At 34.4% G+C, this 24,798-nt stretch overlaps 1 protein-coding gene and 1 pseudogene across 1 annotated transcript; both read left to right on the forward strand.

Annotated features, from left to right (window-relative positions):
- The first annotated feature begins 933 nt into the window (after positions 1 to 933).
- LOC132174780 (uncharacterized) lies at positions 934 to 4,205 on the forward strand. The gene is made up of 2 exons (XM_059586457.2): positions 934 to 3,181; positions 3,270 to 4,205. Exons 1-2 carry the CDS (start codon positions 1,004 to 1,006, stop codon positions 3,912 to 3,914), a joined length of 2,823 nt encoding a protein of 940 aa, XP_059442440.2. The 5' UTR covers positions 934 to 1,003; the 3' UTR covers positions 3,915 to 4,205.
- Positions 4,206 to 19,879: 15,674 nt separating this feature from the next.
- On the forward strand, positions 19,880 to 21,144 carry LOC148586715 (EG45-like domain containing protein pseudogene; annotated as a pseudogene).
- The last annotated feature ends 3,654 nt before the right edge of the window (positions 21,145 to 24,798 follow it).

Below are 24,798 nucleotides of genomic sequence, written 5' to 3' on the forward strand. Positions count from 1 at the left end.
ATTGAATTCTCTCTGTTCAAAAAATCCAAATACCCAATAGATAGGGCAAATACATTGAGCAATTTTTTTTTAATGAATTGATGATGTAATTAATTTAAACTTTTTATATATTAGGAAAAAGATGTGGGAGTTTAAACAACTATATAGTAGAGTTATTTAAGTCCCCAAGAGGTAGTTCAATCGGTTAGGACCACGCCTAATGAAGCGGAGGTCACTAGTTTGAATCCCCCTACCCCTCTTGTGCATACATGTCAAAAAAAAGAGTAGAGTTATTTAACAAATCTTGACTATCCTTATGAAATCTGCCATCTAAACCCTTCAAATTCATGAATTAGCTCACCAATGTTGACCCTAAGCAGCCCATTGTCTCCAAATTTAAAGATGTCCTGCAATTTTTTAGTACATGCCTTGACCACTTGAAAAAATTTTTTGGGCCATTAAACCATCACCTTTGATGGTAAGCTATTCTGCATTAATGTCAAGCCAATTGGATTGAATTTTCAAAATTATTACTATGTAGAAAATTAACCCCTTAAACCTATCCTATATATATTAGGTTGATTAATTTATTTAGAAAATAGGTATCCAATTGGCATACAACTTAATGAAGTGATAATGAAAAGTTGAAAACCAACCATTTGATACCACTTGTTAAATAAAAAATAAAAAAATAAAAAAATCAAGACTTGATTTTTACTATAATGTCTCAATTGAATGACAATTGTATAATATTAGTAAGTAATGCAATTGAGTAGATTGCCATACAAATAAAATGACGTGGAAATAAAAATTAGCCTTTGAATTAGTAATGATTTTTACTGTCACATTATCCTAATTGTATGACAATACGAGGGAGAGAGATGGTTTAACGGGAGGAATGAAAGAAGCGTCTAGTCGGTACAATTGGTGAGGCGATTTTAGTTCGTCCCCCCAATATAAATCCTGTGTCCACCCCGGAGTCTTCACTCATCTCCAGTGGTGCACCTTAACTTGGTCTTGTTTAATGTTCTTCAGCACATGGAAAAAATCCATGGCGAAGGCAGAACTGAACTCTTCTGCAATGACAACCTCTTCACACAAATGGCTTCTCATGTTTTTCCTCCTTTCAACCACCTTCTCTTTCAACTCTGTCTCATCCTCAGCAACTCAACCCCCAGATTACAACCGTCACTGTGCTTTAACTGTCCCTCCATCCCCCCCAAATGAAGCTCCACTCCCAAGCTTTTTTCCTCTGCTTCCACGCTCCCATGAAGGTTACTATACCGGCGGCAACCCAGTTCTGGAACCAAACCCGCATGCATTCACGTCCACTTTCTTAAACTCCATCCTTCTTCGCACGTTGTCTGTCTATGGCACCGAAGTTCCAGGCTTGTTCAAGCTTAAAGGGCGTTTAACATTTCCAAACGCCAATAAGTACAACAGGAGGGAACATTTCTCGTATCCCCGCCAGGGATACTATTCTACTGTCATGTATTCTACGTCTAAAAGAAGTTCAGTAAGCTTTAAACTGGAGGGGTTTTGGTCAGAATCAAAGGGAGATCTTTGTATGGTTGGATCAGCCTCTGCATACACTAAAGAAGGTAATTTGCTTGATCTTTCTGCTGTTCTTAAACTCCATAATCTCACAAGTTCCACTAGTATTACTAGTTTGATAACTGGATCTTTTGAGAGCTTGAGTACTTCTGCCAATGATCCAACCCACTTTGAGAAAATTTCTGTATTGTTGCTTCCTCAAATGAAGTATAAATACACACCAGTTTCGGGAGATTTCAAAAACGGAAGTGGCCTTCCACGGGGTTTATCACTTAGTTCTCTCCCAGAACACCAATTATGCTCAGTAACCTCGGGGGGATTCCATCCGTTCAAATTGCGATACGACAGCGGCTGCAATTCTGCAAAGAATTGCAGTCCGTTTGATGCAGGCATGGGATATGTTCCTCGTTTCATGTCCATGTCTATGATCGAGTGTTCTGAGGAGAATGAAAAGATGCGGGTTCTCGTGGAGTTTCCTCCTGACACTAGCCACGTCAGTTATTACCGGAGTTTCAATCCTGAAACGACTCTGGTCGGGGAAGGAACATGGGATGAAACAGAGCATCAGCTCTGCATCGTTGCTTGCCGAATTTCGGGCGTGAAGGAATCTTGGGATAATGCTCGTGTGGGTGATTGTTCAACAAGATTGACCTTGAGGTTTCCTGCAATCTGGTCAATCAAAGATGTTAGTGACATGGTGGGGAAAATTTCGACCAACAAAACCATGCAAGAGAAAGGTTATTTCGACAGAATCATGTTTCGAAGTTTTCGGAATGGAATGGCCGGGGTTCCTGACTTGAAGTATGAGTATACAAAAATTGACACTGCCATGAAGTTATGCCAGAAATCTGAGAAGCCTGCTAGAATCAAAGGGGCAAGATACCCAAATGGGTCTTCTATTTCCGTCATGAGATTTGATTCCTCGGTGAAAAATTCTACAGGAACAATCGGTTGGGGTTATTCAGTTCCCATATCTGTTGGTGCTCTGTTTTATGAGTACTCAAGCTCTCAAGACTCTGAAGCGGAGGCACCAGATCTCGGCGGCAGCGGTCCAGTCAATATCAGCTACCATATAAACCTTCAATCGTACAATGGGTTTTCTCCGTTTAACGCATCTTCAACCTCATATGAGAGCTATGAGATTTTGGCTGAAGGGATATATGATGCGGAAACAGGACGCTTGTGTATGGTAGGCTGCCGAAATATTGGCTCTGACGATCAAATACCAAGAAATGATTCTTGGGATTGTGAGATTCTTGTTGAATTTCAATTCCCTTCATTAAATTCGAGGCGTGGAGGTTACATCAAGGGAAGCATTAATAGCGCACGGAAAAAATCTGATTCACTTTACTTCGAACGTTTAGAGTTGTCTGCAACTTACGAGGATGGATCTTCCATATGGAGGATGGATGTGGAGATTGTCATGGTACTTATCTCCACCACGCTGTCGTGTGTTTTTGTGGTTCTGCAGATCTTTCATGTGAAAAGGCACCCTCATGTGCTTCCCTTGATCTCCCTTGTCATGCTTTCAGTTCTCACTTTAGGCCAACTGGTGCCTCTTGTGCTGAACTTCGAAGCCCTGTTCTTCAGGAGTTCGAGCCGGTGGAACATAATGCGCGAAAGCGACGGATGGCTTGAAGCGAACGAGGTAACGTTATATCAAACAATTATTCCAAAAGCTTAAGCTGAGCCGATAAGAAAAAGTAAATTTAATCATTTAATTAATATTTTGACAGGTGATTGTTAGGGTGACTGGAATGGTAGCTTTCTTGCTGCAATTCCGTCTTATGCAAAAAACATGGTCAGCAAGATGGGGTGACGGAAATCAAAAGAGCTTGTGGGGTGCTGAGAAGAAGGTTCTCTTCGTGGCTTTACCTTTATATATAGCAGGGGCTTTAGTTCCTGTGGTGGTGAACTTGTGGAACAGCAGCGAAAATGATGTTATGATGGCCTCAGCTTCCATTACAAGTAGTTACCCACCGCGTTCTCTTTGGGGAGACTTGAAATCTTATGCTGGTTTGGTATTGGACGGTTTTCTTTTGCCTCAAATACTGCTCAACATGTTCTGGAACACAAAAAGGAGCAGTCTTTCTTGTTCATTCTACCTCGGAAACACTTTTGTCCGGTTGCTGCCGCATGCATATGATCTTTACAGGGCTCACAAGTATGCTCACTACTATGATGGCTCATACATATATGCAAATCCTGGTGCAGATTTTTACTCCTCTACTTGGGATGTTGTTATTCCTCTTGGGGGTTTGCTTTTCGCCTTGATCATTTACTTGCAGCAGAAGTTTGGTGGTCGTTGCATCTTTCCTCGGAGGCTTAGAGAGTTGGAAGGATATGAAAAGGTGCCTGTGTCAGTGTCTAGTGATGCATAATTCCCAATTCAGATGACGGGCTTGATTCAAATCATCTAATGGGAGATTAAAACTAGAGTGGCAGCAAAGTGCAGAATTACTAGGGGTTTGTTCGAAAATGCTCTTTTGGTGGCGTTTTAAGTGTTTCGTATTTGAAATTTGACTTCGGTGTTGTAACATGAAACTCCAACATATGTACTGTAGTTGTTTTTTACAGCAACTAAGCCAAATATTGTCGCATTGTGTTTCCATATGTTAAATTATAATCCTGTTTGCTGCCTCTGTCTGTTCGCAGCTAGTTCTAGTTGCATTCACTGTTAGCTGTATGTTTACTTGTTGCAGGTTTGTCCGGAAGTGTTGTATGCGTTTTGAATTTTCAATGACATTACTGATTTATCCAAAAAATAAATAAAATAAAATAAAAATCTCTGAGTCTGACCTCTACAGATCCATAATTTTTTATTTATTTATTTATTTTCTAGTGAGAGGTGGAGAAATCAGAAATGAGTGCAAAATATTGGTTCTTATGTTTACCCTTTGGCCTCTATGATGAACCCAGGACACCCTGCCTCTTTAGCTGGCTCCTTTTACATCCATTTGTGATTCAATCAGGATACTTCAACATGAAAAAACAATTAGGGTAGTTGGGATAATTTTCTCGAACAACAGAGGTGAAAAAATGGGAATCATAGAATATTTTAATCTGCTTATTTTACAGCTTTGAAGGGACTGGAAGCACCAAAATCCACTGTTTCTCAGTTTTCTCTGATTGTTGATATTCCTTTAGAAATGCTACTGACAGATTTATAAGCTACTGAGTTTGGAGAAAATTTGTATCAAATCACATTGAGGTCAATAAAAAAAAAAAAAAAAAAAAATCATTTACTAAAGTTATGTAGAGTGTTTTTTAAAAAGAAAAAAGAAAAAAATTGTTGTTACCGTGCACAATAATTGATGAACAATATATAATCGAAAAGATACTGAAATTAAGAGAAAAAGTCGAAACACAGATTTAATGTGATTTGGCAATGTGCTTACGTTCACATAAAGATGGCTATATTTTACTCTTAATAATTCAGAGTTACATCATAACATATATATATAAAAGAAAAACCATAAACCCTATTTGTACGCACGTATTAAAGAAATCCTCAAAATATCCCGTATCGTACCTAATACGGTACGGTACGAGATTAGGGTAGAGTATTAGGGTCCTTGTTCAAAGTTTTTTTCTCAATGGCTTCCTTCTTAAAGAATTTAATCATACCCATTTAGACCTTATACCCAAGATAGATAATCCTTCTAAGGTCTTTAAGGAGTAGTTCAATCGACTGTGAACTACGCTTTATGAAGCGGATATCACTAATTCGAATTTCTTCTCTTCATTCTTTTGTGTGAACATGTTAAAATAAAATAAAAATAAAGATAACCCGTCCAAGGTCACAGACTCCAGACCGACCAGCCTTACCAATTTTGCCTGGTACAAAGACCAAAAATATAAAAAATAAAAATAAAAATAAAAAAATCCCAAAACCATATAAAGCCTGCAACCCTCTTCGTTTCCTTTCCGTCCACAGAAAAACCAACCTCTGCACTAGAAGTCTAGAACACTCGAAAAGAGAAACGATTTAACGAACCATGATGTCTCTCAAACCCTCCACTCTCCACCCTCATCTTCTGCCACTATGCAACACCCAATTCCCTCTTTTACTCCCACAAAGCCACAGTCTCCCAAACCCACTCTTAACCAACAAGCGCATGCCCATTCACCCGCGTCTCGTCTTAGCCAAATCTCCCAATTCGGACCGCTCCCCGCGGAAAACAGAGGAAGAGAAAATGACCCACGAAGGGTCAGTCACCGAGTCGCTCCCCAACGGCATGTTTCGGGTTCGCTTGGACAACCAAGACACGCTTATCGGTTACATTTCCGGTGCTATCCGAAAGAATTACATTCGTATACTCCCTGGTGATAGAGTCAGGGTCGAGGTCAGTCGCTACGACTCGTCCCGAGGCCGCATAACCTACCGACTCCGCAACACCAAAGATTAGAAGTTCTCCCTTTTTTTGTTCTTTTTTTTGTTTTGGGTTTTTGTGTTTTCTTTGGTATATGTTTATTTCCATATGTGGATTCCTCACTTTGTTATGTTAGCGTTTTTATCAATTCTGTCAATTATTCTCTTTCTGGTTATTGCAGGTTCTCTAATTTCTTATAATCATATATACCCATTTGATTTTTTCTAGTGTAAGCTGAAAATGGATAGTGTATTGCATATGTATTGTGCGTAGTTCCTGATTCCATGGGTGTAGATTTTAATAAGATACTTTAACTCGAAGAAAAAATGCCGACCCACTTCTCAAAATCCAATCTGATAATTTGAGCATTGAAAAAATTAGTTGGGTAACATTCTTGGTGACTTAGGACAAAGTTGTCAGAGAATAGGCTGAATGTTTTGAGATTTTTTTTTTTTCTATTAGGGGATTGTTTCTTGTGTAAAATGCGTGAAGGCCAAATGTGGAATTTGGAAAATGATTAATGGTGTTGGAATTCATGAATATGTATGTGTTTTCAAGTGTAAGTCGCAATAGTTGAGTGCAGACTGAGACTGCATTGCTATTGCGTTCTTTTTGTTTTGTTGCACAATGGTTGTTTAGCTGAGTTTTGGTCATTTGCCTCCTTAGCTTACTCTGTCCCGTGCATCTCCATTTTAGTAAGATGCTTGAATTTGATGAGAGAAATGAAGAACCACCATCTTATTGGTGCATATTTGATGTTTTAAGCAATGAAACAATTAGGTTGATAAAGTTCTTGGTGATGACAGAGCATAGACTGAATATTAGCTTGTGTGTGTATAAGATATACGGATGCAACGTCGACTTTTGTCCAGCCAGCCAAAATCTAAATTTGGAAAGAAATTTAGGTGTGTTGAGATTGACATCCAAAAGCTACGGAGTAGCTGGAAAGTTTATTGAACTAGGATTGATGCCACTAAGACAAAGTTCATCAAAGTCTTAAATCACAACTATTATGAATCAAGAAGTTAAAGCAGCAGTTGAGTTTGAAAGGTTGTAACTTACTTCTCTTAATGAAAATCTATAGAAAGTTTTCCAAGTTGCTGTTGGTTCAGGAATCTGAGAATCTCCTTAAGCAATTGGACAGTGTATATATGGGTCTACACTGAAGTGGAACTATGGTACCTTGCTGTACTTGGGAGGCTTTGCGTGGTTCACATCTGATTTTCATGCTGTTGTCATCTCAGAACTGTTGAATGGATCATTGAATTTCCGACTTCCAGGGTTCTGTTTAAATTACTATGAGCTTTGCATGGTTGTATGACTGTATCTGGTTCCAATTGCTTGTAAGAAGGTAAACGTTTTTAGTGTTGCACCTGATATTAAGCTAAATAAGGTTGAGAATTTGGGTACTAAAAAGTCTTACCAGTTTGGCCAGTGTTACTTTTTGGAGGTGTTGAGTTCTGTTGATGATACTAACTTTGAAACAATTTACCTTTTGGTGCTTTCTCAAATGAATTACAACTAGACTATGATTTTGGAAGAATATGATGTTGGGTATGCTGGTGTAGTTAATGTCCTCGAGAGTGGCATAGTTTAGAGCTGGTGTACGGCTTGTGTCTGATTCTCCTAAAACCTGTTAATGTCTTTTAGAGAATGCAAGTGATTGCAAATCTACAGAGTTTCAATCCTTTTGGACCTTTGGTGAAGTTATTGGATATTTTCTGAACTCATTTTCTTGGAATACAATTCTGTGTCGAAAATGTATACTTTTCAGTAGCATGGAGCAGTTGCTAAGTTGGGTGCTGCCATTCAGATACTACTTGAGTGGAATGAATAGGGAGATGGGAAGTAGAGTAGATTACGTAGTGCTTCATGGCTCTTGATCACTATGGATTTCTTTGGGCTTATGCTTGCATTGGAGATTGTTCAATTAAATGGAGCTTTAGATTTCTACAGTCTTGTCAGTTTATTGTCAATCTATAATTTCTACGCTTCATTAAAGAGGGGAGGTGAAGTGGCTTTTTGTGCACTGTGGTATTTGGATTTTTGTTGGTTTGGATCAATTATATGTTTCCCGAAATGGTTTAGCATTAACAGAAAAGAAATGATGAGCTCTAGTTCAAGGGGATTCCCCCTTTATCATCTCTTCAATAGTCACCTTACAGCAGATTGGAGAATTGTCCCTATTATCTTTATACATTCATGGTCTCAGCAACTCCCTCAACAGTTGGACAGCAACTAAAATTGATAGAAACACAACTTAGCAATGGGCGCTACTGCCAAATGCTCTAGCAGCTTTTCTTGCTAGCTTTTCCAACTCCATGTTCTTGCTGTTGGATCTAAAGGAGATCCCTTTAGACAATGGCAAAGACCACTCTTAGAGTCTTGTTTGGTATTAGGTCTATAAAGAGCTTAAAAAGTACTTTTAATACATAAAAAGATGTGTCAAGCAAAATAAAAACTCTAGTTTTCAACACAATTTCAAACAGACTTTAGTCATGGTCTTGTGGTCTTTGCTCCGAATTTCTTTTTGTTCTTTTAGTTGTTTCCCTGTTTGCTTCCTTTGTAAGGTTCCGTTTGTTGGTTTCCTGTTTGTTTAGTTTAATCTCATCAATTTTTATTTTTTTTAATAAAAAAAAAGTGACGTTTCCTTTCCGTGCTTGGGTTATTTATTTATCAACTGAAATTGAAGAGTAATATGGTAAAATATAACTTTGGTCTTCCAATTTTCAATGAAATTTAAATCAAGTCAATTTTCAAAATTTCCGTGGTGTGCGGTTGAATTAGTTGAGATGACAATTTTTTGTTGATATTGCATGCCATGTAAATTAAAACACCGGCAAAAAATACATTGGACAAAGTTTTGGACAAAGTTTTTTTCTAAACTAGGTTGGAGGAATTTCCTTTTAACCTAGTCTATAAAAGTGACATGTGTCCCTTGAACATGTGAGATGCACATGTTTTTTTAATAGTAGGAATAAAGTTGAAATAAATTTTATTAAAATACATTTTAATAAAGTTTTACCCCCTCCCCCCTTGCGCGCGAAAGTTATACTATATTTTTGATTTTGTTTCTAATGTTTAAAAATTGATAATGTACCATAATCAAGTTTCTAAAATTTTGAATGTAATCACTTCTTTTATAATTTTTCTTTTTTCTAACGAAATTTATTAAAATGACGTAAATGCCTCTATTTTTTTTTTTTTAGAAAAAAAAAAAAAAAGAACATAAAAAAAGAAAAAGAGGTGGCCATACCCACCCATGGCCCTTTTGGGGTTGGCTTGGCCACCTCTAAACCCTTGAGGGTGGCCTCGCCACCCCATTTACCTGGAATGGGGGGTGCGAGCCACCCTCACGGCACATGGGGGTAGGGTTGAATGTCACTTCATTAATGGGTGGCAGAGTGGATTCGACCATGTAGCGGATGGACTTGTGGATGGGTGATCACAACCTACTTGTGGGAATCTTCCCTACCCCACGGTCACCCATCGATGGGGTGACATCCGACACCATGGGTGGAAGGGGAGATCCCCCTCTCTCTCTTTTAAAACATATTTAGTTTTATTTTTTTTATTTTTTATATATATATTTATTTATTTAAAAATATATATTAATATGGCATATGAGACATAAAATAGTCACTAATAGGTTTAATGTGGGGCCATTAAGCTTTTGAATGAAAAATAGAAGATGAAACTAACTCCAATAACTAGACAATAACATCAAAATGACGTTTTCAATGGGTAACTCAATCGGCTGTGGACTATGCTTAATGAAGCGGAAGTCACTAGTTTGAATCTCCCCCTTCCCTTGTGTGAACATGTCAAAAAAAAAAAAAAAAAAGTAACACCAAAGTGGCTATTACTCATTTAGGATCCATTAATTAGGTTTGCAATTTCAAAAAATGCGATTTCAAAATAGTAATTTTAAAATGTGATTTTATAAAAATGTAATTAAGTTTTTGGCAAAATCGTGATTTGCCATTTAAAATCGAAGTTTAGCCTACCTCCTTAGGTGAGATTTAAAAATACAGATTTATTATGTTTTCAAATCGTAATTTTTTAAAATCGTAATCTTAAACAATTAATTTTCTGCAATTTGCTTTAAAATCATATTTTTTTGTCCATAAAATTCGCAATTCCATTAATAATTAATGTTCCAGAACACACCTACCAAAAATAGCACCAAGCCACCAAAAAAAGAAGAAAAAAAAAAAAAAAGACAAGGACACTAAACAAACTAATAAACCTAAGTAAACCCTCCAAGGCTCCATTGCCTCTCTTGCAGTCGACACAGACATAAGACGACATGTCGAACTTCTCCGCCGTAGTGAAACCATCGATGATGACAACGCAAAGAGCGCTTTCCTTTCAACACCCAATTCTCCATCCTCGTTCCGGCTCGGCTTCTGCACCAAAGAATCGCAGCGCTTGTCCTCTTCTATCCAAACCCAATCGCGTGTCCTATAATTTCCAGCCTTCTCCACGTTATCAAACACTTGGTGCTCATTCGGCGCAACCCATCACTCCCAAACCTCTCGCAACTGATTTTCTCCATAGCCCTTCTGAAGATCGGAACCGACGAGATTTGGACTGTCGCTACCTTCAAGAAAAACGTCTCGAAGGAAAACGTAGCGATTCTGATGACTACTACTATGCCGTGTCAGAGCCCCGTTTCAATAAACTCGTTCGCGGTAATTCTGAACACGACGGCGATTCTGAAGACGGCGGGAGTGGCGTTGATGACGTCGTCGACGGTGATGCTGGCGGCGGATGGAGTTTTGGCGTTGATGCGGAGGAGGAGGAGGAGGATGACGACCTTCGTCCTGGAAATAAGCCGGAGCCAGAGCCGAGTTTAGAGGACCTTCTTGCCTTGTATAAGTTTGCGCAATCGAATCTGCAGCCTCAGTGACGATGAAAACTCAGGATTGATAAGAATGGAGATGTATCCATCATCCATGGTTGGTTTAAGTTGCATGTGGAATTCTTTTAATTAACTTAATTTGAATATTCTAGTGGTTTCATTTTTCTCTATATCTCCTTATTCTTGCTTGTTTTTGTATATATGTATTCTAGTGGTTGCAATTTGTATATTTGTGCTGTTAAAATGCTTTTGGTGAGTGTGGGTTAAATGGAAACTGCATTGCCCTTCTTGGTATATAGCAATATTCTCGAGCCCATCTGTTTGCGGCTGCCCCATTCCGGCCCTTGGTTGCTCAGCCACCCTCGATGGCCAAAATGGGATGGCCGAGCCGGCCCAAATTTGTCTTTTCCCTTTTAAAGTTTTGATTTTTTTAATTAGTTTTATGTTTTTTTTTTTATATAGGACATGTATGTTTTTGTTATATATAACATGTTAGTCCATTAGTTTGATTAACGGAATGGTAATAGAGGTTTTAAATTAGTATTTACCCACAAGTCAAGTATAATCTGTGATACAAATTAAAATTTAGGTGAAAATGCAAAAAAAAAAAAAAAAAAAAAAGGTTATTAACTCTTTATTTTTAATAAAATTGACCTTTCTTAAAAATGAATGTAATCTTTCTTTGAAACGAAGTGCTTCTGTGGAAAACATCATGTAAAATACTTCCTTGAAATCAACGAGAGAGACCATTTTACTAATATTCTCAAAACGTCAAACCACATACTTGTACATATTGATACCATTCAATATATTTGATAACAAATAATATTAAGCAACTTAAAATAAAACACACTTTGCAACCTCAAACACCTACATATATTCTTGCATTAACGACATCATTCTCTTTAACTCGTCTAACCTTTCTTTTTAAAATCTTACTAGACATATATTCTTGATTTAGAGTGATTTTTCTCATAACCGAGTACTAAGCCTACATCATGGGAGAAATTGGCCACACCCTAACCGCTCAAAGGACTGACGCCATGTATGACCTCAGAAGGCCGTGACCGAGCACCAAATCGATGCCACAAAGGATTTCCACATGGTCGCTCACTAGATTGACACCATGTGTGATCACCACATTACCGAGTACCAGACCGACAACATGTGATTTCCTAGAATTACAAACCGTGATCGAGCAATAGGGTGACGAGTAATGCTAGAAGTTCTTTTTGTGTCATTCCAAAAATGATGTCGCTTTTAAACATTGATCTTAAATTCCTTATCTTGAACCCTAATTAAAACTTTTCATCATCTTAAAATTGGTCTTAAAACCTTTATTGTAAAATTGATCTTAAAATTGTACTTTGAAATCTTTTCTAAACTTCCTTTTTTCGTCAAATTATTTTCTCTAGTCATGTAAATCACATTTCAACAACATATATTGTTATGCATAAAATTACATAAAGTGCACGGCTCATATCATAGATAAAAAAATATGCATGCATCTTTATTTACTCATATAGCCATGGTAAAAGCATTTTATGATATATTCATTTATATCTTGCTCTCAAAATCACCCATCAAGCCCTCTCTCTGAGTCTGCTGGACAAAGGGGGAAGAAATATGAGGCCTCCCTTCAATTTGGGTCGTTTAAATAGACAAATATTTGCACATTGTTCATTCAAAATATACCTCTGTTCGAATGACATGTCACGCGCGTTTAATATGCGTTGAATTACGCCGCGTCTCACCAAACCCGCACAATGGTTGGATGGGAATATATCTCAAAGATGCGGCGGATAAAAAACCCAAGAACAAACGTTATCAAAGTATAGCAAAAGATCATGCCAAACAAAAATTTGCACAAGCATATAGGAGCCATAACTGAAAGTAGCTATGCTTGGTGATGGGGCTGATTTGATTCCTCTTGCTCCAAACTTAATCCACACACGTAGGTTAGGGTTTTGAGACCTTTAAACCTTTTCCTCAATTCTGATTATGAGATCATGAGTGTGTGCTCTTGTGCATACACAAGCACCCTTTAGATAGGCATGTAATTCCAAGTCAAGGTAGGACCAAGGTTTCCTTGTTAAAGTATGACTTGAAAAACCTAACTACTCCCACTATAATACTTGGCCACTTAGGGTTTCTCTCCTTTTGTAATTAGGTCAAGCCCAATAAGGTATGATAAGCTTGAGAAGGGAGGAAACTAAAACTAGTTCAATAGGTCTAAGATACTTGCATGTCAGATTATGACTTGTCTTAAGTTACTATTAATTACAATTTATTCCACAAAAAAATTGTAATTGCACTATATAGTATTTATTTTGATTATCAAAACTCCTTGTGATACCTTATAATTGCAATTAACCACTCCATGAAATTATCTATAGTCAAGTTAAATTTATAAATAAAATTGTCACTCTAATTCACTATCTTTTAATCCTTTAGTACCTGATTTAATCTCTTGATTATTCTTGTACTTTGAAATCATATTTCATCTAGTACATTTAATTTTAGTAACTCATTACTAAAACACTTACGCCAAAGATTCAGAATAATCAATTCCTGTTAACTTTATCTCAATGAGATATTTCATATCACTTTGATGAAATCAAAAAATTGTGCATTCCATCTTGAAGAGTAGTGGTCCCACATTGCTACATGTGATCACCCAACATGTACATTGATATTTTGATTGTGAAAGATCTCACTCATGAATATATCAAACTAAGTGAGCTCTACTTCTCATTCCTCTCAGGATTAAGAGTCAATGCTACAAGCAGTCATGAGTTCAAGTTATTCATATTGATAATAGTTATAATATAATAACAATTCATGTGACACATTTGCTGCATTATCACCACACTAACACATAAATCATAAGTCTTCACTTTCATGTTCAAGATAGATTACCATGATTGATATGATAGAATTTCACTTATTTTGAATGATGACTCGTTCGGGCTATTAATGATGAACGGTACGCGTATAATATTTAGGGCATTGGTATTGTATTACAGGTTTCTCAGGACAACATCAACCTTATCAAGAAAGGGTTAAAGGCTTGGACAGATCATACAGAGTTGAACTATTACATGATTATTATCAAATGATTAACTGTAGCCTTATGTTGCTGCATGTGATTTATAAATATCCGGTGAAGTTATGAACTTCCTCTTATATCTTTTCCACCTATGAAACATGTGTTGTTTTAGAAGTAGCTGCTTAGATGATGTTTCCTGAGAGACATGTAGTTCTCTTGGAGACTATGCTTAGGATTATATTTGAGGAGCTAAATCCTAGGTTAGCTGATGTGTGGAGCGGTGGAGCAGACTCCCGTCATGACATGTTAGAGATTATCTTCATGCTTTATCTTCTTAAGTGTAGGCTTTGAGACTTGATGTTATTTTATGACTATTACCTTTGGCTGGTAATCCTATAATCTATTTCAATGACTGGTATTTTGATTGTAACATTTGAGAAATTATCTATGTTATGATGTTTTAGATTTACTCTAATTATTCGATGATTATGGTTTAATTTATAGCTATTTCTACTTATAAGTGAGAAGTCTATTGCTGCAGACTTTTTTCGGAGATGGTGAGATCCATAAGTTTCATTCCTTGTGGAATGAGGCTGAGAAGCACGATGAAGTTAATTATCGGTTAATTAATTTCACTAAAGCATTACAAGATCATATACTTTTGTGCCTATTAGTGAGGTTAGTTGTTGGAGAAAATTGCAGTAGTGTTCCAAATCTAGCAATGATGTTTAGTGTTGGTGGGAGGGTTTTGCTTACTGATTGAGCAATGGTGTGAGCACGTGGATAGTATATCTTTATGTGGAATGAGTTAAATCGAAAGCAGAATCTGGAAAGAGGGTGTGGCTGAGTGTGAAGGCGGCATAAGCACTAGAAATACATATTCCACTTGAAAATGACATTGATACCATGTAGAATTTTGTGACAAAATATAAAGTCTAGAAAGAATAAGCGGAAGCAAGAGAGAGAAAGAGACAATGGAGATTCCTCCTGTTTGTTCGAACGTGATCGCTTGGCTTTGCTTTCACATGCTTTGCTCTCTTGCTGTCACGTGTTGCATATATCCTATTGAACGGATTTCGACCAAATATCGACCGAGATGCTTCGATCAAGATTTTTTTAAGTCTTTCCAATTTTTTTTCTTTTTTTTTTCATCATATCTCTCCTTGGTCCTTCCATAGTTAGCTGATTGGGCAATATTAGTAGTAATTTGGTTGTAACTTCGGCTACGAGTACCAGAATTACGCATAAAACTCATTCCAAAAAGCTCTGTTCCTTGTGCACCATTTGGTATTCGAGTGCATTTTTTAGCTTAAAATCCAACTTTCTTACCTCCAGAAGCCCATTTTACTCTGCACTCTATCTTATTTTGACCTTAATGGGTATTTTATGCATTTTGTTATTTCTTTAAAATTTAAAACATTCATTTTAATCTCTTGGGTGTTATAGATGAGCCCTATGAACTCTCGATTAATAAATGAATTTGGTTGTATATTGGGCTATGTTTGGGTCTGAGGAACTCCTGAGGTAGACATGCGTTATAAGGCCATTGGAGCTGGGTAAACCAACATAAATATTAAAAAGTTTAGGATTATGGCCAAAAGGAGAAATAATGCTCCTATAAAGCTAGCTAGCTCATTCAAAAAAAAAAAATAAAAACTCATTACCAATTATTAACCTAGTTAAACATAATTTACAATAAAAAAAAAGAATTAATCAACTTAAGATAACTGTTGAGGGATGATCTCACTATATAACAAGGGATTATGTTTAGAATCTTCTCTTCACCTTCTACTGAGGCCAAACTTCACTTATCAAATAGGTGATTAGTTTGGTGATTAGTTTGAATATTTCTGGATAAAACAAATGATAACTTATGTGACAAGGCATTGCCCATGCCAAATAGACTTGGTTAATAACTTTAATCAAAAGCTAAAGCCATTATACTGCACGAAATGACAAATTTTTTTTGCTTAAGATATATTGTTCAAATAATATTCTTCAATAATGATAAATGAAATTTTAAAGAGCTCATAAAACCTGTACGTCTACTTCAGGGGTTCCCCAGTTCCAACAACGTATAATACGATAAAAATTTTAACCACTTTTAAAAAGAAAAAAATTTAATTGTGTTTTTTTTTTGAAAAAAAAAAACAAAATAATGTCATTTTTATAGTAATACGATAATATCATACAATATACGACATCGTTTCTAAATATATATAAAAATGTATAAATATTTAGAAATGATGTCATATGTAGTATGATATTATCGTATTACTATAGAAATGACATCATTTTTTTTTTTAAAAAAAAAAAAAAAACAATTAAATTTTTTTCTTTTAAAAAGCGGTTAAAATTTTATCGTATTATACGTTGTTGGAACTGGGGAACCCCTGAGGTAGACGTAGAGGCCTTAAGAGCTCTTTGGAGTTGGGTACACCAACATAAACGTTTAAATTTTCTAGATTATAACCAAAAGAGAAATAATACTCCTTAAAGGCCAGCTAGCTCATTTTTTTTTTAAAAAAAAAAAAAAAATCATACAAATTAATATTTTACTTAAACATGATTTACAACCAAAAAAGATTTAGCCAACTTAAGATGACTGTTGAAGGATGATCTAACTATATATATAACAAGGATCAAGGTTAGAATCTTCTCTTCCCCTTCAAGCGAGGCCAAACTTCATTCATCAAATAGGTGATTAGTTTGAATATTTATGAATAAAACAAATGATAACTTGTGTGACAAGCCATTGCCCATACCAAATAGACTTAATTGGTGAATGCCTTTAATTAAAAGCCGCTTCATCCGAAAGCCATCGTACTACATGAAATGGCAAACTTTGTGTCGTAAATAAGATATATTGTTCATATGATAATCTTCAATAATGATAAATGAAATTTTAAATCTTGATAATTAATCTTTTTCTTGGAAATGATCCGATCGATAATGGTGTTTAGTAGAGGAAGTATAATATAATATGATAGTATTAGATAACTGTTTCATCTCATGTGAGAACTGGGTTGTATATATACTAATATACATCTTTAGGCATTAATTTCTAAGGGATGCCTCTATAATTTATTGTTTTGTCTAGCTCATTGTTGCCCTCAGATTTTTCATCCCTTTTTAAAGAAACAAGAACAAGGTTTCTCTATATATAACAACGTTGTATGTGGTAGTTTGTACGTACCATCGTTTGTTTTCCTAAAGCTTGACAAGTTGGAGATTTATGCTTATGTTGTCAGATCGTTGGTAAATGAATAGTCTATGTCATCACTATTTAGCACACCAAATGTTTCGAATGCCATTAGTGGTTGTATAAGGACTAATTGTTTTTAAAAGGCTGAATATCTCTTTTTTTTTTTTTTTTTTGGAATCCCATGGACCATTTTTTAAACAAATAAAAATTCAAGGATCACTTTTCTATTTTTCTTAGAATTTAATTAAATTCTATTAATTGTTCAATATTATCACATTGGTCCCATATAAATTAATTTCATATAAACAATATGGACAAATTGGCTTGTATCCAGATCCAATAGTTTTGAATCTTAAGCTATTGTTTATATATATAATATTCCTCAATAGCATTAAATAAGATTTCAAATTACGGTAGTCTTTATCTTGAAAACGATACAATAATGGTGTTCAATTGAAGAAGTATAATATAACATGGTACGTATAGTGTTAGAAAACCCCTTCATGTGAGAATTTGGTTGAATATTTTCATTCGATGATTACTAAATTTGAAAGAGATGCATAAGTGTGGCTTGTTAGGATGCCTCTATAAAATGGATTAAACCTTTTGTTTTATGAAACTTCATATCCTTTGGCATTTGTAAAGGAAAAATTATAATGGGAGCAAGTATTAATCAAGTTCTTATTATAATTGGCACCATCATATGTTTTTCCTTGATTTTGTGTAGTGCTGCCGAATGGAAAAATGGGACTGCCACCTTCTACAAAAGTCCTTATGTTCGTAAGTATATTATGTTTATATATTGTGTATCATTGTATATTTAGATGCTTACGAGGCTTGATAATTCTAAAAGGATCTGTTTGATTTGAAACTGGGATTAAGTTCAAATTTTGTTCTCCCAATTTAATTATTGATTCCAAAACAATATTACTCTATATTCATATAAAGTATTTGGCACTTGGAGGTGGCTGATGCCACCCCCCATGGCCCTTAGGGGTGGTTCGGCCACCCCCAGGCCCACCTGGGGTGGCTGGCCACCTCTGAATTATTAGTTTTTTAATTTTTAATTAATTTAATTATTAATTATTTTTAAAATATAAATAATATTTTATTATTATTTATATTAATGGGACAAATGTCTCATTTATAGTCCCAGAATCTTTCTAAAGAGATTTTGGCCATTAACTGGATATTCTCCAATCCAATTTTAGACTGGAGATGATCATATTCCTTCATCAAATAAGTGATTTGATTTGAATATTTATGAATAAAACAATGATAACTTATGTGACACGTCATTGCCCATTCCAAATAGACTTGGTGAATGAATTTAATCAAAAGCCGCTTCACGGAAAGTCATTGTATTACACGAAATGACAAATTTTGTGTCTTAAGATATATTGTTCATATGATAATCTTCAATAATGATAAATGAAAATTTAAATCCTCATATTCTTTATCTTGGAAATGATCCAATAATGGTGTTCAACAAAGGAAGTATAGTATAACATGATAGTATTAGATAACCCTTTCATGTGAGAATTGGGTTGTTGGGTTGTATTATATATATATATATATATATATATATAGGCATTTCTAAGGGGAAAATAAAAGAAGCAAATATTCAAGTTCTATGTTTTACCTCAATTTCATATGATGCCAAGGGCGACCTTGTACAATATTATGTCCTTATATAATTTCTTGGAAGAAATGGCTTACTCTTGGTACAATTTCTTTAATGAGTCGCATCAAAGAGTTGAATTGGCTTATATCAGAGGAAATGGGATCATTTATTTTTTTGTCTAGCTCATTGCTGCCCGCAAATTTTTCTCCATTTTTAAAGGAAAAAGCTTCTAAATTTTAAAAACTCTTGATCAATTTAACTCTCTGAACTTTCAATTTGATGCTCTCTGTCAATTTTTGGACTTTAAAAGTGATAAAATGACCGTTATACCCCTAACATTTTTAGAAATTTTCAAATTTATACTTAATTTCAAATTAAAATTTTTAAAAAATTGAAGAATAATTTTGTATTTTTAATGGGTTCCGTTAGGGTTTAACGATAAAAATCAATGGAGAGAGATCAATTGCATCAAATTGAAAGTTCAGGAATTGTGAGTTTTTAAAATTTAAGAAGTTTTCTCAAAACGCGTAGTAGTTTAGAGGTCCTAAGTGAAATTATCCATTTTTAAAGAAAGAAGAAAAGGTTTATATATATAATATAACAACGTTGTATGTTGTACGTACCATCGTTTGTTTTTCTAAAGCTTGACAAGTTGGAAATTTATGTTTATGTTGTCAGATCGTTGGTAAATGAATAGTCTATGTCATCAATTAGCACACCAAATGTATTAGAATGCCATTAGTGTTGGTAGAAGGACTAATTTTTTATTTTATTTTTTAATGGCATCCCATGGACCATTTTGTAAACAAATAAAAACCCAATGATCACTTTCTATTTTTTTTTTCTTAGAATTGAAATTATAATAATTGCTCAATATCACATTGGTCTCATATAAATTTCATATAAACAATATATAATTTCGAGTCTTAAGATATTGTTTATATATAATATTCCTCAATAGTATTAAATTAATTTCAAATTATATATGAAAGTCTTTTATCATGAAAACGATCCAATAATGATGTTGAATTGAAGGAGTATAATATAACATGGGAGTGTTAGAAAACCCTTTCATGTGAGAATTGGGTTGCATATTTACATCTGGTGATGACTAAATTTGAAAGAGATGCATGAATAGGACTTGTTTGGATGCCTTTATAAAATGGATTAAACCTTTCGTCTTATGAATTAAATTGCATATCTTAATTTAGACATTTGTAAGGGAAAAACAATGGGAGCAAGTATCCAAGTTCTAATTATAATTTGCACCATCATATGTTTTTCCTCGATTTTGTGTGCTGCCGAATGGAAAACTGGAACTGCCACCTTCTACAAACGTCCTTATGTTCGTAAGTATATATATTATGCTTATATATATATATATGTGTGTGTGTGTGTGTGTGTATCATTTTATATATATATACACGCTTAGATTGTTACGGGGTTTGATAATTCTTAAAGGACCTCTTTGATTTTGTGGTATAAATTCAAACACAATCTTTTCACATATTAAGTTAGAACATTTTCAGTTTGTAAAAGTGATTTTTTTTTTTTTTTTATTTATCTTTTTCCTTTTTATTTGGATTTATGGGTATAATGGAAGGGATTTGGATTCCAACCTTAAATAGTTACATTATTTTAAGGAGAAACTTCACTTATCTCCTAAATTGTCACCAATTTTGCAATGTCCTCCTAAAATTCAAAACCTCTTAATTTACTGTATTAAACTTTTAATTTTTTTTTCAATGTCTCCCATCCGTTAGGATTTTCCGTTAAATCTCAACAAAATTTCCAAAATACCCATTTTTTTAGAAAAAAATATTTAAATATTTTTTTAAAAAAAATTGAAGCATGGGTATTCTAGCAAATACCGTTAAATTCGAACCAACACCTTAATCTTTGTGAAATTTTTTTTTTTTTCCTAAAACAAATGGGAGAATTTTGGAAAAAGTTAACAGATAGGTATTGTAAACAATTGAAAGATGAATACACTAAATTGAGATAAATTGAACTTTAGGGAAGACATTGTAAACATGATGACAATCTAGGGGGTTTAAGTGAAGTTTTCCCTTACTTCAATTAATAAATTTTAATGAGAATTATAAGAAAGCAACTCTAAAAGGGTTAAAGTTAGAGGGACATTAAGAATTAGGTGATTGTTTGAGAAGGCAAATGTAATTTTCCCTATATTATATGATTAATTTTCAATATCTTTTGCTAGCCTCAGCGTGTAGTGGATACAAAGATGATGGTAATCATATAGCCGCAGCAAGTGATGAAATATGGAAGAATAGGGGAGCATGTGGGCAATATTACTTTGTAAAGTGTATTGGTGCCACAAACCTAGCACCACATCCTTGTAAGACAGCCTATGTTGCAGTTAAAATTGTCGATTATTGTCCACGAGGATGTGGAACTATCATTCTTTCTGAAGATGCTTTCTCTGTAATTGCTGATCCCACGGCTGGAAGAATTAAGATTGAATATTATTTGTAAGCAAAGCTCAAACACTCAAAATTAACATCCTAGTATATATGGTATACAAACAATATCATTGATCATTAATTGTTATTTATGTTTATGCTACACAGGTTTGAAACTTGAGAAGATCTACTAAGAGCAAGTTATGATATGAAAGTGAAGCTACATGTACATCAAGAAAAACTTGTTCATAAAGGTTACCAAATTTTATGAAACAATATCTACATATGGGATATGTATTGATTGATGGAGTAGAGTGCTTTTCTTTCTTTCTTTCTTTCTTTGTTGTCGAAGTAATTAAATATGGAATGAAGGCCCTTATCCTTTAGTTATATATATCATATGCAATTTGTTAGTTCTTTACTAAAACTATAGATTGAGATTTTTGTGCAATACTTTTGTACGACATGTCCAAAAGGTTAGAAATGTAGGGGAAAGTGTTATTTACGAAGTGGAAAATCCTACTAGACCTTGCGCTTGCCACCCATGACCCATCCCACCTAGAGCATGAGAAATAGAGAGAGAAGGAGAATGAACTATTGCTTGGTTTTGGAAGCTAAGAGGCTAATTAAAAATTTAAACTGATATGGAGCTCATTCATTAGTTTTGATCATCTTCAATTAATGAGTTTCACATCAGTTTAGTACCAATTTTTTAGTAAAAGATTTGGTGCACAGAACATTTTTCAACAAACAAAGCCTTGTGTTTTGAAAAGTGTTTAGGATTTTGAATTGTTTATTAATAATTGTGAAAAAAGTTTTTTTTATTTATTTTTAGTTTTTAAATGTTTTGAAAACAGAAAACAGTAGTGAACGAGGCCAAAATCTCTGCCCATATGGACTATGGTAAGTGTCATTGTACTATTCCCAAACTAGCAAAAAGAATGCTCCAAATGAGTTGCAAGATACATAAAGCAACCGACCAAAAACATAAAAACAATGGGAAAAAAAAATGGCTATATGGGTATTTACAATTCATTTCTTATTTCTATATTTACATGAATAATCTCTTGTGAAAAATGGCAGGTCATACATCTAATATATTACGACAAATAGGACAAGTTAGCTTTTTCTTCAACCAGACATCAATGCAATTCGAATGAAAAATATGATTGCAAGTTGGAAAAACTTGACATTTATCGCCATCTGCAAAATCCTCCAAGCATATGGCACAATCACTACATGTACAACTCGACATCATTTCATGGCTTCCATAGCGCACCAATGGTGGCAGTTTCTCTGAGGCCCTCAGCCTTTGCCCTCGCTTTTCCCCTACATCCCGCATAAAGCTGTCCAATGTTTCAAGCGTCCGGATATTGTTCTGGATTATAGCCTGATAAAATGCAGCTTGCTGAGACGTATTCGAAACAGTATCCGGCCGACGAATCCCGTCTCCTTGTTCGAGATCGTAGCTGGCGGGTCTTGTGTCCGGCCACCGCCAATGGAAAAACCTACTGAGACCCTGACAAAGAAGGCTGATTAAGAACATCAGAATGATGCACACAGTGATGGAAGTTGGGAGATCAAGAGAGAGTGTATAGTGGGAAGAAGTTTCAGGAACAAAGGATTCATGAGGTTCTGACATGTTGTGTAATTGGATGGATATGGGAGGAAGACAATGTAGAAGGTTAAGGAAGTGTGTTGTGAATCCAAAGCTGCATAGGCTGTGAATGCTCCTATTATGGGTGTTTTTGTTTAGCCTTGAGAAAGTTTCCAACATTATGGTAAACTTTTGTCAAGGTAAGGTTGGCAGATTTAGTTGGACCATGTCAAACCATCATATCCATAATCCTACAACTACAAAGTCTGTTATCAATAAGAGGCACGCTACACATCATTTTTCAACCATCTCTTTTTACAAATATAATTAATAAATTATTAGATTTGTAGACTTATGTGAGTCTCATAAAAATTCAATGATAGATTCAACTATTTACTATATGAAAATGATTGAGAAAATAATTTTTATCATTTCTCAATCAATAGTATGCGCCCTTCGGGCAACCCTCTAAGGTGGTATCACTATCATTTTTTAAAAAGAATGATAGCACCAAAGTAATTCTTGAGTTGCAACCACCCCTTAATTCTAACTCGCTCATATATATTGAGTTCATGTCAAGTTTACAAATATCGTGTCAAAAACTGTCAATCTTAAATGTTACGTGTTGGGTTCGAGTAGTACCGCGACATAGGTATAACACTATATAGTTAACCATAACTCGATTAATTTAATTAAACGAATTAGACCCTTCAATCTTAATTCGCTAATTTTACGTTGAGTTTGTGTGAAGTTCGTAGATTGTGTCAAAAATTACCAGATATACTAAAAGAGAAATATTAATATATTATCACTATAATTTATATGATTATATCACATGATCAATTGATCATTAAATCATTTGATTATATAATAACAAATTATACATATATAATATGACATAACTCATAAGTATACCAATCCATACTAATACAACAATTAAATATTTAGAGACTTATTTCCAATGTATGTTATAAATTTATAAGTCTATATATGTTATAAGTCTATATAAGTCTACATATGCATATGAATAATATAAATGTATAATATCAATACTTAATCATATGATTCAATGACAATTCAAATACTTTATTCAAGACTTCAAGTGAATCATATTATTAATGTACAATGATGATATGATTCGTATAATATCAAATTAAGTAATTGACATTGGATTAAACAATGACCAATTAATGTGTTACTTATAAACACAATTTAAGTATTAATGTATTATTATTATATGTTGTGATAGTTGTCTGAATTCTAAACTTTTTTTTATATGTTGTGTTGATTGTTTTTTTTATATGTTTTTTTTTTTAAAAAAAAAAAAAAAGCAGGTTAACCGGTTATGATTTAATATTTAAGGAAATTTTTTTAAAATACAAGTAAATGTAAATTTTCGGTCAAATATTTTTGATTTTTCAATATGGGCTCTTTTTATAGCAATTGGGCCCAAGGGCAATAAAAATACCAAATATATATATATGAGGGTAAAAAAAAAAGCCCAAAAAGCCCAAAAAAAGAAACCAAATGTGTTAGATGCGAAATCAACTATGTCATGACAATGTACTTAATAATGATTTTAACCACTTGATTTTTCTGACCTTCTAATATTTAACAGTTGAAAATTTTAATTATCATTGGTGGTGATTTAATGACCTTATAGAATTTTTCGAAGTGATTGAGCATGTACTAAGGTGAGTGATCGACTCTCGAAATAAAAATTATTGATTCAATTAATCTTATTCGCCTTTGAGTTCGAACTTATACCTTGATGAGGTTCGGTTAGGTTGAGTCTCAACTAATTTCCACCGTCTAGGCTCGTATTGTGTTCCTTTTAACAGATAGGTGCTACTATGGTTCAACTAAGAGAGTGTTTGTGGCTCTCACTGTCTATACTTCTATAATCTATTGTGCCTTTCCCAATGGACATATGCTATTATGGTTATGCCGAGTTTCACCCAACTACGATAGTTATAGTTTTCATGCCTATTTTCTGCCTTTTTTATATAGACAAAAAGGAGTTGAATGTTTTTTTTTAAAAATAGACATATATTAGAGTAATGGAAAGTTGTTCCTTTGAAAAAGAATTCCCAAAAAAGTGTAGTGTTTCATTTACGTAGATGAATATTG

Source organism: Corylus avellana, chromosome 3, assembly GCF_965113065.1.
Source record: "Corylus avellana chromosome 3, dhCorAvel1.hap1.2, whole genome shotgun sequence".
Classification (NCBI taxonomy): domain Eukaryota; kingdom Viridiplantae; phylum Streptophyta; class Magnoliopsida; order Fagales; family Betulaceae; genus Corylus; species Corylus avellana.